A 16,378-nucleotide genomic window follows, 5' to 3' on the forward strand; every position below is an offset into this window, starting at 1 on the left:
AGTCGGCGGCAGAAATTCGAAAAATCAAAATTTAAATTTTTGAAATCTGATTGTATTTTTGGATTTGGGAGGTCCATTTGCTCCCTATAGAAGCTAATATTGCTGCATATTCCCATTGAGGTGACAAGAATTAGCAAAATAGTGGTTCGGGCGCTTTTCAAAAATAGTACCGGACGCTGTTCCTCTTGTGACGTCATAGCTCCGTGACCTGACCTGACTTGGTCAATTTTCTTGCACCACACGATAGCCAATGCTTGCCCCAACATGCATGGGAAGTTTCATCATGATCCATCAAACAATGTGGGTATCACCGGTAGAAAACCTAGGGATTCGACGCACACGTTTGGTAACTGTCGGCCGGAGGCTGTACCTCTTATGACGTCATAACTCCGTGACCTGACATGACCCGATCAATTTTTTTCGGCAAAAGATGCGCAAAGGTTGCCCCAGAGGGTATTGAAAATTTCAGCCCGCTACGACAAGCCGTTTAGCGTGCACTTCGAAAAAACCTCAGGGGGGGTTGATACAACCCCCCCCCCCCCTAGGCGTTCTAGGGTTAAATTACGCACACCAAAGAAGACAGATGCAGAGATATGCTATAAAGTCATGTAGGCTTACGCCTACAAATATCACAAACATTGCACTACAAACTGAGTATGTGTGGGACAAAGGAGCAGCCTTTACAGGAAAGCAAACTTGAACAGAGAAGGAAAATAAGAACGGAGATAAACAAAAGAACGCCTCTGATGTAAATATGTATGCAATGTCATGACTCATGTGCCTTGTGCACTGTGTAGTGGCCCTAGTGGCTAAATTGTTTCGTGTTGACATCACTTTGACTTAACTTTCTTATGCTTGAAGCGTTCATATCTTTTGATAGATGCCACTTAACTGTTTGAAACGCAAATGGCTGCTGTTTTCCATCTTTAGATCGAATAAAAAGCAAACCTTTTACAATTTGCAGAAAGGTATGCAACGTGAATTTTGTAGACCGATAATCTTTCAGGCGTTCATTAGGTGCATAAAACTGTTCATCGCTGTCGACATAAAATTGTGGGCTCCAGTCGACAGAGAATGTCAATGCATAACATGTTTTCGTCCCGGAAATGTAACATTTAGCCCACCACAGTATCTATTCCAAAGCTAGCAAAGCTCAACATTTATGTGATGATAAAATGAAACAAAATGATAATACCGTAGAGGAACTTGCATTTTCATGATACCTTAAATTGCTAAAAATACATGTACCTACAATACAGGAAAGCACATATGCTGCTAGATAAACACGAATGCAAAAGTGCGGAGTGTTGAGTGCATCAGGGTTTTCTAAGCAGAGAGTCTTTCGCCTTTCTGATACTTCTGCAGCAGTGGGAGTGAACGGTCGTGGTATACAGGGATGGACAGTGGACACTGGTCAGCAGTGTCAGGCAGCCCGCGGCACGGACCGCTGCCAGTCCCACCGCTCGGGTCGCGTCTGTCGGCGGGCAGCCGATGGCCTGAGGTCACCGTGTTTGACAGTGTGGGGTCGCCGGAGCCCTCGCCGCCGGCCATCAATTCACTGGCAGAGACGCTCCGGAGCTGCATTTTTACAAATGGTAATGATGGCCCCCTGCCGCCAGAGACGAGCGGCCGTTTATACATATGTGGTCGCCCGGCTGAGTGAGGGTGCCGGGACGCGAGCCGCGCTCTGTTAGAACACCCCTGGTCTAGTGAATGGACTATTTAGCTCCTGACGGGGCTCATTCGTCAGCTCGATTGAATACACGTTCAGTGCCACCCGCAACGGCTAGATCTTGCCCTTCTGGTGGCATTTAAAATGTGTGAATGATCCCTTTGTGTTCGTGTCGCTGCTCTTTGCGAATCCCTACGCAATTCACATGCATTTAGTAAAATATCATATAAGCGTACATTTAATTTATCTTACCCAAAGCTTGTCTTGGTGTCTAGTCCAACCGTGCTGTAACAATTCCCGGTGCTCGGTTTCTCGCTGCCCTGATTGCGCCCCAAATCGGGCCGCTGGGGCGCTACCCGGGCCGACTCTCCTCCGGGGCCAAATTATGATAGCGGCCGTGTGCGTCGCGTCGCGCTGTGATATTCCCCAAACAGTAAACACAGCGGCCGGGCGCCAGCAAAACACGGTGCAAGGCTGCAGCGCGAGCCGACAGACGGAGCTCCGCCGCCAGCCAATCACGGACGCCAAATGCCGCTGTCTCGTCCCAGTTGGTTTTTGTCGTTAGCCTGTGCATACAAATCCGAGTCGATGTTTGCTTACAACGCCCCGGGCGGCTCGAAAATGTGAACGGAAGCGAAGTTGTGCGCTCAAATGAAGTTTGATTTGGTGGAGAATGATTATGTAAACGTTGGAAAACCAAGAAAGAACTATTCGGTTGATAGAAACATCGACGTTTAAGGAATAATCCGATTGGAAAATAAATGTCAAATGGTTTTACATCATTCTCAGATGTGGAGGAGGACTAAAATAGAAGCAGGCGCCATTCGTATCCACTTTATGCCATTACTTTCCTATCACGCTAAGCTGTTCAATTTCCCATAAACGACTCTTTGCGTCTGTCTGCCTGTTGAGGTTGTATCTGCGCCGGTTGAGGAGTGGCGCTATGGAGGCCTTCAGCCACTGGCCCTGGTCTCTGACTGGTTAGCTTCTGACCGTCAGCCCGCGGGTGGACGGCCAGTTTCTGACCGTCAGCCGGCAGGTGGACGGCCAGTTTCTGACCGTCAGCCGGCGGGTGTACGGCCAGTTTCTGACCGGCCGGTTTCTGACCGGCTGGTTTCTGACCATCAGCCGGCGGGTGGAGGGCAGCAACGCGATGGCCGCGGCCTCGGTCGGCCAGTCTGTTTACACGGGCAGAAGCGTGCTGGCGACCGCGCCGCGTCTAACGGCGCCCTCTGAACGCTGCAGGCTCCTGCAGGCCGGCCCATGTCCACTGTATGGCCGGCGGGAGAGGGGAAGGGTGGGCGACCAGCCCCGCTCTGAACACATCACCAAGAGTCTGTTCCGAACACCGGTCCGGACCGGGCGCCGAGCCAGGAGAGCAGTCAGCCCTACGGAGAAGCAAACAACATGACGCACATATGCTAACATTAGCCCATTAATATTGAATATAATGTATTGATCATCCAGCCAATGTGATTCAATTCGCTAAAGTCATCACCTTATTGACAAATTGCCATCTTGGTAGTGATTCTCTGTATCATGTCAATTCACTCGGAAATCGCGTATCGCTTACCAAATAATCGAATACCAGCTTATAACCCACCACGGCCCCGGCCCCATGTTCAAAATACGAGCCACCTGCGGCGTCCCATCCCGACCCTCACCGGCACGTTCTGCCCCTCTAGGTGTCGTGGACGTCAGTGGAAAGCTGGACGAACCCGGAGCCGTTCAGCATGACGACCACCTTCTCCCGAATGACGCACACCGTGTCACCGGAGGACTTCAACGACGGCGTCATGAGAGTCCGGTGGGTGGATGGGAGGGGGAGAAGGAAAGAAGGGAGGAAGGGAGAGAGGGAGGAAGGGAGAGAGAGAGAGGGAAGGGAGAGAGAGAGAGAGAGAGAGAGAGAGAGAGAGAGAGAGATAGAGAGAGAGAGAGAGAGAGAGAGAGAGAGAGAGAGAGAGAGAGAGAGAGAGAGAGAGAGAGAGAGAGAGAGAGAGAGAGAGAGAGAGAGAGAGAGAGAGAGAGAGAGACGTGAATAGAGTCCAGTGGGTGGACGGGGTGAGAAACGGCAGGAGAGATGGTACCTACGTGGTGAGATGAAAGTTCGGTTTGAGCGTGGTGAGACTGATTGGGAAGAATTCGGCTATCTGATCGTCTGGTCAGAGGTGACATAAAAAACAATATCGTACCAGTTTTAACGTGAAACTTCCAGCACTGCTAATCGCTGCTAAATCACCTGAAGATGATGAAACAGGTGCCAACACCACTAACCAACCCTTCCCTACGCTAGCGGTCACATCCAACCGCCCCGTTGGCCGTCCGAGCGGCCTCCGCCTCCGTCCTGGGTCCGCGGGGCTCGCCAGCGGGTAACGACGTACCGACACCGCGTCGGTGGCCGTCTCATCAATGCGCCACCGTTCGTCACACGGTGCGCCACCGCTCGTCACACGGTGCGCCACCGCTCGTCACACGGTGCGCCACCGCTCGTCACACCCGGTACCGCTCGTTTTCTGCGGCGTTTTCCGACAGAACCCCGTGCCGATGTGAATGGCGCCATGTATTGATTGGCATTGTGCGTGGCGCCGGCGGTATAAGGGGCCAGGTAGCAGGGCCGAGCTGACGAGCCCATTGCAGATAACGGCCACTGTTGACCGCCGTTAATACCAGCTGGATCGGGGACTGAATTCGGACTGATCACCGCCCTCCGTGCGGAGAGACCGCCGGACAGTGTTGTTTCCCCGGCAGGGCACCGGTGTCCCGTGTCGGTACCTGATGATTCAGCTGGGGCTGTTGTGTGCCAGATATCTACTTACCAGTAAAACGCCTTTTGGGCGAAGAACGAGCGAGCGAGATAGTGAGCCCTGCACGTGCAGAAGGGCGAGAGGGTACTTCCAACGGGCTTGTGCAAAGCACCCTTCTAACCGGTCGTTAGCGGTGTACCAAATTTGAACGCAATCGGCCCAGCCGTTCCTGAGATCTGGAAGCGGCATTCTGCACGTGCGTACGTGCAAACGGGGTCCAAAATGACTTTTGCACGGCACCCTACTAACCGGTCCCCAACCGTGTACCAAATTTGAGCGCAATCGGCCCAGCCGTTCTCGAGATCTGGAAACGCCCCCTGCACGTGCGCACGTGCAGTAGCACCCTAACTGCAACACATGGGAATGCATTGCCTGGTGGGTGCCTACCTGTATGCCAAGTTTCAGCGAAATCGCCCCAGTAATTACCGAGTTACTGAAATGGGAACAAATTTGGCACCTCTTATTGTTGTATTTTGCACGTGCAGTGGGGGTCACTCACATAGATGAAGAGTATCCGACCTTTGGTAGAAGGGATGCAGCTACCCTATAAAAATGACCGCAAGACAATCGCTCAAGCCGCTGCTGAGATATGGGCCTCTAAAAATCATTACTTTTGCAAAACTGCTTGAACACCCTTGACTTTTCACGTGGCACGTGCCACGGCGGTCACTGAGATGTATCAAAAGTAGTCAATTACGGGGTAGAAGGGATGGGGCTACCCAGCAAAAAAGACCGCAGGCCATTCGGTCCAGCGGTTGCTGAGATATACGCCTCTCAAAAGCGTTACAGGCCGGGCCGGGCCGGGCCGGGCCGGGCCGCTCATACTGAGATTTTTCCGTTATATTGAAAAGACTTCGCTTCGCTCGCTGCGCTCGCTCGCTCGTAATCATTTAGGATAGGCCCGGGCAGCGCTTGTCGAACAGCACTGCGGATCCGAAGGTTGGGACTTTAATTGTGAAAAACCGCCCGCCCGCCGCCAAACGCAAACACCGCAAAACGCGCAAAACGCACGCCTAAAACGCCAACGCAAACTTCGCAAAAAAAAAAAAAACAATCGCCCGCCCGCCGAAAACCGCAGAAAAAAACGCACAAAATGCCGCAAAAAACGCGCTTCCGCCGCAAAACACAAACACCGCAAAAAATGCAAACACCGCCGCCGCAAAAAAAACGCCCGCATCGCCCGCCGCCATCCGCAAAACGCCCCAAAAAAACGGCCGCACGCGGTGTGATTTGTATAGGTCCTGTTTGTTTCTTGCAGCAGAATAGTTTTTGACAATGTTACGGCGCAATGACAAGTGGTCACAAAGTTTATAATGTAAGAACAAATTATAATTTAGTGCACGTAATAGTGCAACTTATGCAGCAGCAGCCCGCACGAGGGATGTTCCTTATCATGAGGTAGGTTAAGGTATCTACTACCGACAGTAATGTCGCCAAATTATCATCACTAAGACTGAACCAGCACAAAGAGCTCAGTGTGTCCTGCGGCGATGAATTCTGTTCTCTGTCCCCGGTGACGTGTTGAACTATCCTATTGTGCTCGGCGACGGCTCAGTGGCTGTCAGCCAGGCGTGCCGCGACTGTCGCTCTGCCTCCAGTGACGTCACAATGACGTCACCAGTGTGTGTGTTCACAGGTGTACGGCTAGTATGAACGGCACCGACTACTGGGAGTCACAGGAGATCTCCGCCAGTCGCATCGGCAACGTGCTGCCCAAGAGCGAGCGCAGCCAGATCTCCAACGCCTCGGCGAGAACGCGTAAGGCCTGAGTGATGGCAGTGACGTCAGTGTTATCACTGTGATGCGCACTGACAGTGTATATCGCACGACATAACACGTCACAGTGCAGCCAGAACATCACGAAACGCGACAGCACAGTGCACTGGACACGGACGGCGGGCGACAGCACACTGCACTAGACAAACAAAGACAGTGGGAGGGAGGACGCATATTTTCATTTAATTATTATAGCATTTGTACATCGGACACCTACAGGTTTACGGCCTGCAAAATGATGTCCAATTACCCAGGTTTATAACATACAAACAACAGAGTGCAGTTGAAATAAGCCTACAGCCATCAATAATAAAATTAAATAAAGGTATGAAAGCACGCTTTACCAACATGTGTCATTATCATTACCGTGGTTATTGTATTATGCGACTTTTCAAATCAGGGACACCGATTTCTGAGTGTTTCACTTTCGAAAGGTTTCAAATTTCTTCGAAAGGTTGAAGCTGCGCTGAATAATCCTGGTCCTGACCCGCACCGCCGCCTGTCCAATTCCGACAGGTTCATAAAGACAACTCTCGGGCTGCAGCAACCAGCCAGCATTGAGCTATTTTGCCCGGCCGACTGCGACAGCGCAGTCGGACTACAATTATTCCATCGATTCGAGTTTAATTTTGCTGATTGGATTGGCGAGTCAAGTCGGCGCCAATGCCTTGTAACAGTCATAATTGATTGTGACACGCGTTCCGCCGCGGCATCTGTTGTGAGCGGCAGGCGGGGGCGGGGGCGGGGGCGGCTCGTCCGTCCCAAAACACGGACACATCATAACTTACACCATCGGCGCCGCGCCTCGCCTAATTCCGATCTACTTAGCGGGCTTATTCTCGGGCCACGCTAACGTACGATCGGCCGGCAGGGAAATATTCTACATTTTCAATGAGCCCGTGTGCCACCGGCCCCTTTTCGTTATGCAAAACGCGACACTTTGAATTTATGAGATGGGCCCAGGTGGTATTAGAGCGCTCATAGGCTGGCAAGCGCGGTGCCCGTTATCATGACATTAAACGACAACGTGAAAGTTGCAGGCCGAATGGCGGATGTCTACTCCGCGGCTGGCCGATTATGTTGGACGTTATTCTCCGCGGGCTGCCGTCGGTCGGCCTTGGCCGGCGGCGGCGGGCCCTTCGATGGGCACCGTCCACCGGGCCCGGGCCATTACCCAATGTGGCGGCCCGCCCCCCAGCCCAATCACGCCCGATCGGTGGCCGACAACTTGACAGCTGACACCCGAGGCCAGGTGATTTATCATTGTCCAATGTGGAGAAATAAGGTACCGCGCAATCAACATTTTGAAAAGGCGACTCGAGTATGTATGCAGTTAGAGCGAGAAATGTTAATTTTATGGCGGCCTCTTGTGCATCCAGTATACTTATTCTGCAGTAAACCATCGCCATGGAGCGTGCAATGTGTCACTTTATTTCCGACGACGACAGTTTGAAGATCAGTGGCGGAATGTCTGTGAAAGTGCACTGCAGTAAACTCTGTGAACGCTGCAACACGGTTTGATGGCTAACGCCTGTAATTGCTGTGTGCACGAGCATTTCTGCTATAGAAAAATCGCGTAAAATCATACTAAGAATTACATTGTATGAAAAGCTGTCTTACTTATTTAGGTATTGGGGTCATTCGCGATACATTACCTATGCATATCTTTTACGATCAGTATTTAAAACAGCAGCCCAAACGGGTAAAACTTTAGACGTTGTAACAAAACAGATCAATTTTCAACAGTTATTGTTTCCTTGGTATGGGGAGGACCGACAGACGAGGGGTGGAACAAAGGCGACTTTTACTCCCCTATGACATTTCCTGAACCCCTGTCGATCCTCTGACCACCTGAACAACCAACCTCCAAATATAAACCCCTTCTGAACCGTGGCTGCTAGGACGATCACCGACTTCTGTTCCTTTATCCTTTGCTGACCCAGAGGGGGAGCGACTGACCACTGACGCATATTTCTGGTTGACCGAGTGAAAGGGGGACCGATCGATGTTAGCGAAATCTACTGCGGACGTCCCGACAGTGGTGCGGGGTGACGCCGCGGCGTTTCGGCGAACAGAGAAGGACCGTCCAGTCATCCGCGCCATAAGCGTTTAGTGTGTCCTGATGAGGGCCGGTGATATGGGACGGCCGATAGTAAAGACGGACGGATGGGCGCCGATTGTCGCCAGCCGAGTCCGGCGCCGGCTGGGAGCGCCGGAGAATGGCGGTGGACGGGAAGGGTCTCACGGTCGGCTGGACGGGAGTTAAGGATCGCTGGAGTGAGATTTTAGTTTGGACTGTGAAGGAGACGTGTTCGGGCGATGTGGTTCACTGCCATGCACTTCTTGTCAATTATTATTGCTTTAGCGTTTATTTAATTACCTTATTGGCTGAAAGAAACAAGGGTCATGATACATGTTCGGATGCCATGCATATTGCATAAGAACGATTATTTAGAAAGGAACCCAAAATTGTTTGCACATATGAGTAGGTACACGAAAAGGCAACAGCCTCACAAGCACACTACACGACTTTCACAATCACTCGCTTTGAGAGGAAATGACACTCCAACAAAACACGAACACGACCTCAGCAGTCAGCGTCTTGCACCCTCCGGACTGCTTTCATATCAAACTAAATGTGTTTGACGCCAGCCCGGTCGCCCAGTAACGGTTGGTGTTTATGGCTTATGTCAAGCCGAAGGCATGCTGCAGCCGCCGATGCGGTGTTGGGCCCGGTTACATCTCAGTTTACTTTCCAGCCGGCGGCCGTGTCAGCGGTGCTGCCGCAGGCGCCGTACTTGCGCCCCTCCCCTTCTACTCCTGACCGGGCCATCAGCCGTGTCGTTGTGCTACCGGAACAAACGGGAGCCGCCGTCACCACCCCCTCCCCCTCAGTGGTACAGCGGCTCGTTAACACGGCTTACAAATCACCAGCTCTGGACAATCGCTGCCAGCACCTCTGATTGCTGCAGGCTGATTCACGAGGGGACTATCAACACCCTACTGTGCAGCCTATAGCAGTAGCTCCTACCCGCTCAATTGAACGGCTGTCTCCCTTGTACCCCCCCCCCCCTCGTGCCGGTGTGACCCGACCCGTGACGTCATCTTCCCCTCTGTGTCGCCAGGACCCCGGCTGTCGCTGCTGCAGACGCTACAGATCATGTTCGCCGTGCTGGCGATGTTGCTAGCATGACGCTAGAGGGGCTGCAGTCAGTCACCCGCGGCGCGCCTGTTCGCTTCACTGTGTCTCGCACTAGGCACCACTTTCAGCGGCAGACAGTCGTGAGGCGAAGGTCACAGGGCGGGCCTTGACCAGAGCCTCTGAGGGTGCTCTAGCCACTGACGACAGAGGTGCAGACCCCGAGGGACGTTTAAGGCACAGATCCCACCGATTGTGACCTCGCCGACAATAATCGAGGCGCTGGCTGCTGATGGTCCGAACTGGGAACTCTTATAGTGGTACCTGACGAAGGTCTGTCATAGACGGGAGGGCGAATCACAGCGGAGAACGATTGTGCGCGCGCTAAGAAGCTGCCCCCGGGTGTCGTAAAGGTCTACTGGTCGTCTGTCGGACTCTTACCGAGCCGTGTGACTGTTTCGTTGTGACTGAATGATGGAGAATTACCACGAGGGTGTTCGAACGGGCGCGTTAGGTGGTCATCTGTTATACTTCCCGGCGGAACTGCCACGGCCGTCTACTGTCGCGCTGAGCAACGAGAGACCGACAGCGCCGGGACCGCCAGCGGAAAATTGGAGCTGCCGCCCGGCCGCCAGCCGCTACCGGTCTGTGGCGACAAAAAGTGGTGGCGCCACGCCACCGCCTTGTGGCACTCCTTCCGATGTGCGTGTGAGCGTGACGGCGCCGGAAGTGACTGCTTCCGGTGGCGAGATGAGAGCGCGCCGCCGGCCCCGACCGGCGACGTCGCGTGCCGGGATGACCGGGCTGAGGGACTGAGCTCCGTGCGGGAGAGCGGAGCGCGTTCGGTGACCGCGATCAGCGCTCACTGTCAGCTCTCAGTGCCACACCTGCTCGAATGGTGGTTTGATGGTAGCTCGACCGCGGACGGTGGGCCTATCGGCCGGGCCGCGGTACGTGCTCTGTTGTAGCGCTCGATAAGTGTATAACATGTGTGTAGTACTGAGTTGGTGAGAGAGCTGCCGAAACTAAAGGGTATGGTAGGGAAACTCGGTTTGAGGCTCAGATGCATTTATGAACCTTAAATGCTTATGAATGATGATTTTTGTTGTCAGTCATGCGTTCACAACAATATAGTAAATAAGCCTTTTTCTGGATCTGATGAAAATGTACGTTTGCAAAATAATGTCTTCAACAAGGCCTCTCATTTATCCATTTTGTTTCCTATTTTTGTACACACAAAACAAACTATGCGGGAGCCATACTTCAAGGCATTTGTCGCGTACCGTATTGCATAACGAACACATGCGCGACTATGCTACTCGTGAGCTGTCGCGCTGAGCAACGAGAGACCGACAGCGCCGAAACAGCCTTTGTCTGTTCCAACAGACACAGCTGAGACGGCGAGAGGGTCACAATGACGCTCAGCCGATGACGTAGCGGGCCAGTACAGCGAGTGACGTCACGGGTGCCGCGAATGACGTCACGGCCGCTGTGTGATGTGACGTCACGGGTGCGCGAGTGAAGCGTTAGTCGCTGTTATCCTGTATGTGTTTGTCGGCTCGGAGCCGCGCCGTCTGTTGTGTGACGATGTTTTTATCCAGTGATGAGGGACGACTGTTGTGCAGTTGGTTGCCATTCGGGCACTTAATGAGAACATATTGACGTTATAATACATCATTTCCACATCCGTTGCTTGTTGGATGATTGTTTAGGCTGATCTTAGCTGCTGCTGCTCTACATCGAATTATTGTCCTGTGGTCTGAACTCTTGGTCAGTCAGCGTCCCTGAGAAAGATTGATAATGTAGGTAACCAACATTTGCTCAGTTCGCCATTTACTCATTGTTGGACAAAATTAATAACCAGAAAGATAAACATTTTCTATGTGTTTAAGGTGCTTTTTAAAATAGGTAGCTGGAACCTATAATACTTATTTGCTTTTTATTTCAGGCAGATCAGGAACCCTACGAAATAGTCGCATTACTTAGGTAGGTGAACGAGCTAGCTTCTTCACTGCAGTACAATGAAAAAGATAAAAATCTATGAAAACCCTTTTGTAAAGTTCCGCGGAGGGGAACAGAATCACACACATACATTCATAGAATCGGTAGCCATATGAGTAGACCGGCAGACCGAGCAGCCGATCTTGGAACGGCCGGGCTGAGAATGCCTTTGATGTAGGCTGTCCCGCAATATACTGATGCGCTGCGGTGCAGCATTTTCTCGCGTCCAGGACTGGCAGGTGAAACTGAACAAACTAACAGCAGAGAGAAAGACTCGAATCGACTGAACCATACTGCAGGACTGTGAATTGAGCTTGACAGTCGCTCAGCCAGGATCGTGAAGTGAGCTGACTGAAACTCACAGCTGGTTAGTGGCCAGTAAGAGGCTGAAGACTTGAGCTGGCCACTGGGTTCCCCAGTTGAGCTGAGTCCCTGCTGAGCTCCTGATTTGAGATCCCCACTGAGCCTCTAATTTGAGCTGGCAGCTGAGATCCTGAGCTGAACTGAGCCCTTGCTCCTATGGAAGGTTGTAGTACTAGTAGCCATTATAAGCTCCATAACAACGGCAGGTAAAAGAAGTGTGCTGACTTATCGGCATTATATAACGCTAAGATAAATTGAAGAAAGCGTCCCGACATGACCCTAAACAGTATGCAAATGTATACCATTCAAATAGATGACAGCTAGTAGAAGTGTTCATCCAATCCATTTTGAACGGTTTTGTGGCCCACTAAATGGCTGTCGATAAAACGTTCCGAGAATCCATTACTCACTCTTTCACAGGTCACGTTCAGTTGACATTCCCCTATCCTCTGGCCATTTCGCTGTCTGCCATGATATATGCACAAACTTGGCACCTGTGCTTACTTTCCGAATTGCCTAAATCCTTTTAACCATGAGTTTTAGAGTGAAAATTGCTCCGATAAGGCTTCGATAGAATCACTCAGCTGCAAATCACGACGGTCGGATGGCCCAACTTGGCTAATCGTTTACCGGTCTCCCCGGTGACAGGCCGGTGGATCCACTCCCATCTGCCAACTCGCCAAGTCGTCTGTCTACTGGGAGGCCCCAGTCTGGAGTTCCCGGTGCCCGCGCGCCGGTCTCTGCCCTCCGTCTCTCTCCGGCCGCCTCTCGCGGTCATGACTCTCCTCCGCGGCGACCCCGGCGCGGGCCGTCCGGCTAATGCAGCGATTGGAATAAATCCGCGCCGCGCCCCGGGCTCGTTAGTGACGCTCGGGGTACGTTCGAACGACGCCCGTCTGTCGCCGAATGTGACGCGTCAGAGCCGAGACACAGGCCGGCGAGGCCCGTAAACGACTAACGGCCGTCGGTTACGACAGGTGTAAAAATGGCGGATCGTCGCGTCAAGTGGCCGACGCGAGGTTTATGGCCTGCTGACAGGGCACTGCTCTTCGCAGTGGAGGGCATCCGACCGTGAGAAATGCTTTATATCGTGTGTGGGGGAGGGTGCCACAAGGTAAGCCATGTCCCAAGCATAGTGTGAGCTGGGCTGAACTTGGTGTGGAAGCTTGTAAAATGGGGGCTTTGAAGAGGCTCGAGAGTCACGAACTGTTTAAAGCATCCCTTGAGATTTAAAAGATTTTATAGAAAAATTATCCTAACTAAATGAGATTGATAGACACGGAAGTAGCCTTCCGGCTACTTCCGATCACGCTCAGCACCCTACATGCCATCATCAGCTCCATGAGCAACTCCCGCGGATCTGACGGACTTTGCATTCGAACCATCAAGCTATCCTTCAACGCCATCAGTCACGTCCTCCTCCATATCGTCAACCTCTCCCTCATCTCCAATATCTTCCCGGAATCCTGGAAGCATTCCCTCGTCCATCCCATCCACAAGTCCGGTGATCCTGCCGATCCTTCCAACTACCGTCCTATTTCTATCATCCCAGTCCTTGCCAAAAAAGTGGAGCGGGCAGTTCAGCGCCAACTCTACTACTACCTTTCCTCCAACCATCTCCTCTCCCCAACCCAACATGGCTTCCGTCCGCAGCACTCTACCGAGACCGCCCTCACGTGCGTCACCGACAGCATCCTTGCTGCTACAGATTCTGGGCTTCCCTCCATTCTTTGTCTCATTGACCTTAGCAAGTGTTTCGATGTTATCAGTCATGCTAAATTGCTCGAAAAACTCCAGCTGCTGGGCGTCGACACATCCTGGTTTCAAAATTATCCCTCCGGTCATTCGCAGAGTGTAAGCCTCACTTCCTCTGATGGCCGCGTCAAAATCTCACCTCCTCTACCCATCAACCAGGGCGTTTTTCAAGGTTCTAGCCTCGGCCCTGTCCTCTTCTACGCGTTTGCCAACGACCTGAGCTTGTACGTCTCCGATGGACTGGTTATCCAGTACGCCGACGACACCCAGGTCTTGGTTTCCGGCCCTAAATCTGCTCTTCCAGCGCTTGCATCGCTTATGGAAAGCACCCTTTCCTCTCTTGGCAACTACTTCCTTGCGAACGGCTTAAAGGTTAACGTAAACAAATTCGAACTCATCACTTTTGGTTCTAGAAAAAATTTCCGCAACCTCCCGACGATCAAAATCAGATACCAGGACACGTGCCTGACGCCCAGCACTGAGGTCAAAAATCTGGGTGTGGTCTTCGACCAGCACCTGTCATGGGACGCGCACGTGAGGGCTGTCTCGCGTAGATGCTGCGGTATCCTCGCAACACTATCCCACCTCCGCCACTTCCTTCCTCCTGACACCCTTCCCGAGATAGTCACCGCCCTGGCCGTCTCGCACATCCGCTATTGCCTCTCTGTCTACGGCAGCGGCAGCGCTGGCAACCTCGCAACCATCCAGAAGCTGCTCAACTTTGCGGCTCGCGTGATCGCGGGAAAACGAAAGTTTGACCGCGTGTCAGCTGTGCGAGACAGGCTGGGGTGGCTCGACTCGTCTCAACTCTTCCAATACCAATCCCTCTGCCTCCTTGACAAAGTCCTCTCCTCTAGCCAGCCCGAATGCATTGCCCGTCAGGTCTGCCTCAACCGGGACCATCATGGCCATGTCCGGCACACCAGACAGGACGATCTCCTGCACGTGCCACCCATCCGTTCGGAGGCGGGCCGGCGACGGTTTGTATACCGCTCTCCCCACCTCATGAACGATCTGCCCATGTCGGTGCGGAACCAGCGAGGTCCGCGGTTCAGGCGAGCCCTGAAGGCCCACCTACTCTCGAGACGAGACACGTGATGAACGCGTTTTTTTATCATGATGCCGTGCAGGTGGTGTTTTTTTTTATCCTGAGCTATATGTATATTTTAGGTTGTGTAACATCGTAAGTGTGTATTTTACCCTGCATGTTATGATCCGATTTTATTGACGTGAAGGCCAAAATAGCCACTTGTCTTGTGGATGGCTCTTTAATAAACTACTACTACTACTACTGAAGATCGGCTTTCTCTCTCTCTCTCTCTCCCTCTCTGTCTATTGCCTCCCGGCTGTCAGCCGTTGCTGTTGCTTGTTTGCTCTTACAGCGGAACAAAATGGCGAGACAGACACGTTGATTTGTTTTTGCTTTCTCGTTTTGAGTGAACAACATATTCACAAAGAAAAGAAGAATTTAAAAGAAAATAGCAAAAGAACACACCACTGAAAGAGAGGGCAATGTATCAACATTACCATATTAAAATGTCTCGCTTGACTGCCAGTCTCGTGCACCAGCTGCGTCCAACGGAGAGGCCGAGTCCTGGCGGGGGCACTGGGACCGCCTGTCTTCTCCAAGAACACCTCGGGGGGGGGGGGGGGGGGCGGTGCCGGCCGCTCACCTGTGGCTCCAGGCATGAGTTATGTCGTCTGCCGGCCGGACGGCTCGCCACGTCCCCGGCGGCGCGCTGCGCAAATTTCGCCGCATCCTCCAGGGCGCAGTTAGCCAGGATGAAACAGTAGCGCGCGCCGCGCCGCTGGCACCTCCAGTCCATCTAGCGCTCTTTATTACGATACAACTGCGGCGCGGCGGCGCGGCGCAATTGGCGTCGCCACCGGCCACCTCTCTGTTTAGTACTCCCGGGCCTGTCGTCGCGTCTTGTCAAAAATTCAATGCATTTGTGTTAGTGTGCTCACAGGTATGAGTCGCACGAGTTACGGACACTGCAGGTAGCCGGAGAATTGGGCTGGCGCGCTGCTGGCTAGCGTCTCTCCGTTGTCTCCTGGAGGCGGCAGAGCGAACAGAGCGGGGACAACATTCCGGATATGACAGAACAAAGGAACAATCGCCGCCGGAGAGAAGACCGGACACCGGCAATTCCGTGGCGCGAGAACGAGAACAAGGGATGTGTGACACCTTTTTATTTGTGCTTTTTTGTTAAAGTCATGAAATTTTGTCCACCTAAAACGAAATATTCTTGAACTGTATCGATCATGTGTCCTTGGCATTCACTTTACTGCCGCCCATCATGTGCCGGTACACTACGGCGAAGTGCCGGTTAATGTAGTAGCGGCGGAAATAGTTCACTTTCACGAAATTAGTATTTTTACAATGGATTTATGATCTTTTTATGCTCAAAATGATCGACAAAGAAAATAAACACTTTTATAAAAAAGATTATTTCCTATATTTTGATATAGGACGAATTCTTCAGTTTTAAGAATGCAAAAGAGGGAAATGACTCCTGCAAGGCACACATTCCTCAGCAAGGCACTTTTTCGGGACGAGAAATGCAATTTCTTTGCTAAGGCAGGGGTCGGCAACCTACGGCCCGCGGGTCGGATCCTGCCCGCGACCATCTGACGTTCGGCCCGCGGCTGGTATCAGCGACTTACATCGTGTTCCAGCCCGCGGTTCCTTCAGAAATCGACTTCAATATAAAAGTGACTTAACCCTCGCCGGACCTATTGGTTTTCTACATATAACGCGCCGGCCGAGGGGGGGGGGGCGCGTACGACCCCCCTCGCCGTTTCGCCCCTGGTGGAGCTAGCGCGTCGCAGAAAAAACGAGCGTGTGCGCCGTTACGAGACGCAGAG

General features: G+C 52.4%; 1 protein-coding gene across 2 annotated transcripts in view; it reads left to right on the forward strand.

The window, feature by feature from the left end:
• The window catches only part of LOC122383742, a 60,220-nt gene extending 49,142 nt beyond the window's left edge, over window positions 1–11,078 (forward strand). For both annotated transcript variants that reach the window (XM_043370475.1, XM_043370476.1), the window contains exons 6-8: window positions 3,358–3,479; window positions 6,113–6,234; window positions 9,378–11,078. In XM_043370475.1, coding sequence (XP_043226410.1) covers window positions 3,358–3,479; window positions 6,113–6,234; window positions 9,378–9,445 — 312 coding nt within the window. In that variant the 3' untranslated portion in view covers window positions 9,446–11,078. The remainder of the gene's footprint in view (window positions 1–3,357; window positions 3,480–6,112; window positions 6,235–9,377) is intronic.
• Window positions 11,079–16,378: the final 5,300 nt, after the last annotated feature.

The sequence above is a fragment of the Amphibalanus amphitrite genome, unplaced genomic scaffold (genome assembly GCF_019059575.1).
Source record: "Amphibalanus amphitrite isolate SeventyFive unplaced genomic scaffold, NRLGWU_Aamphi_draft 000172F_arrow, whole genome shotgun sequence".
Taxonomy (NCBI): Eukaryota; Metazoa; Arthropoda; class Thecostraca; order Balanomorpha; family Balanidae; genus Amphibalanus; species Amphibalanus amphitrite.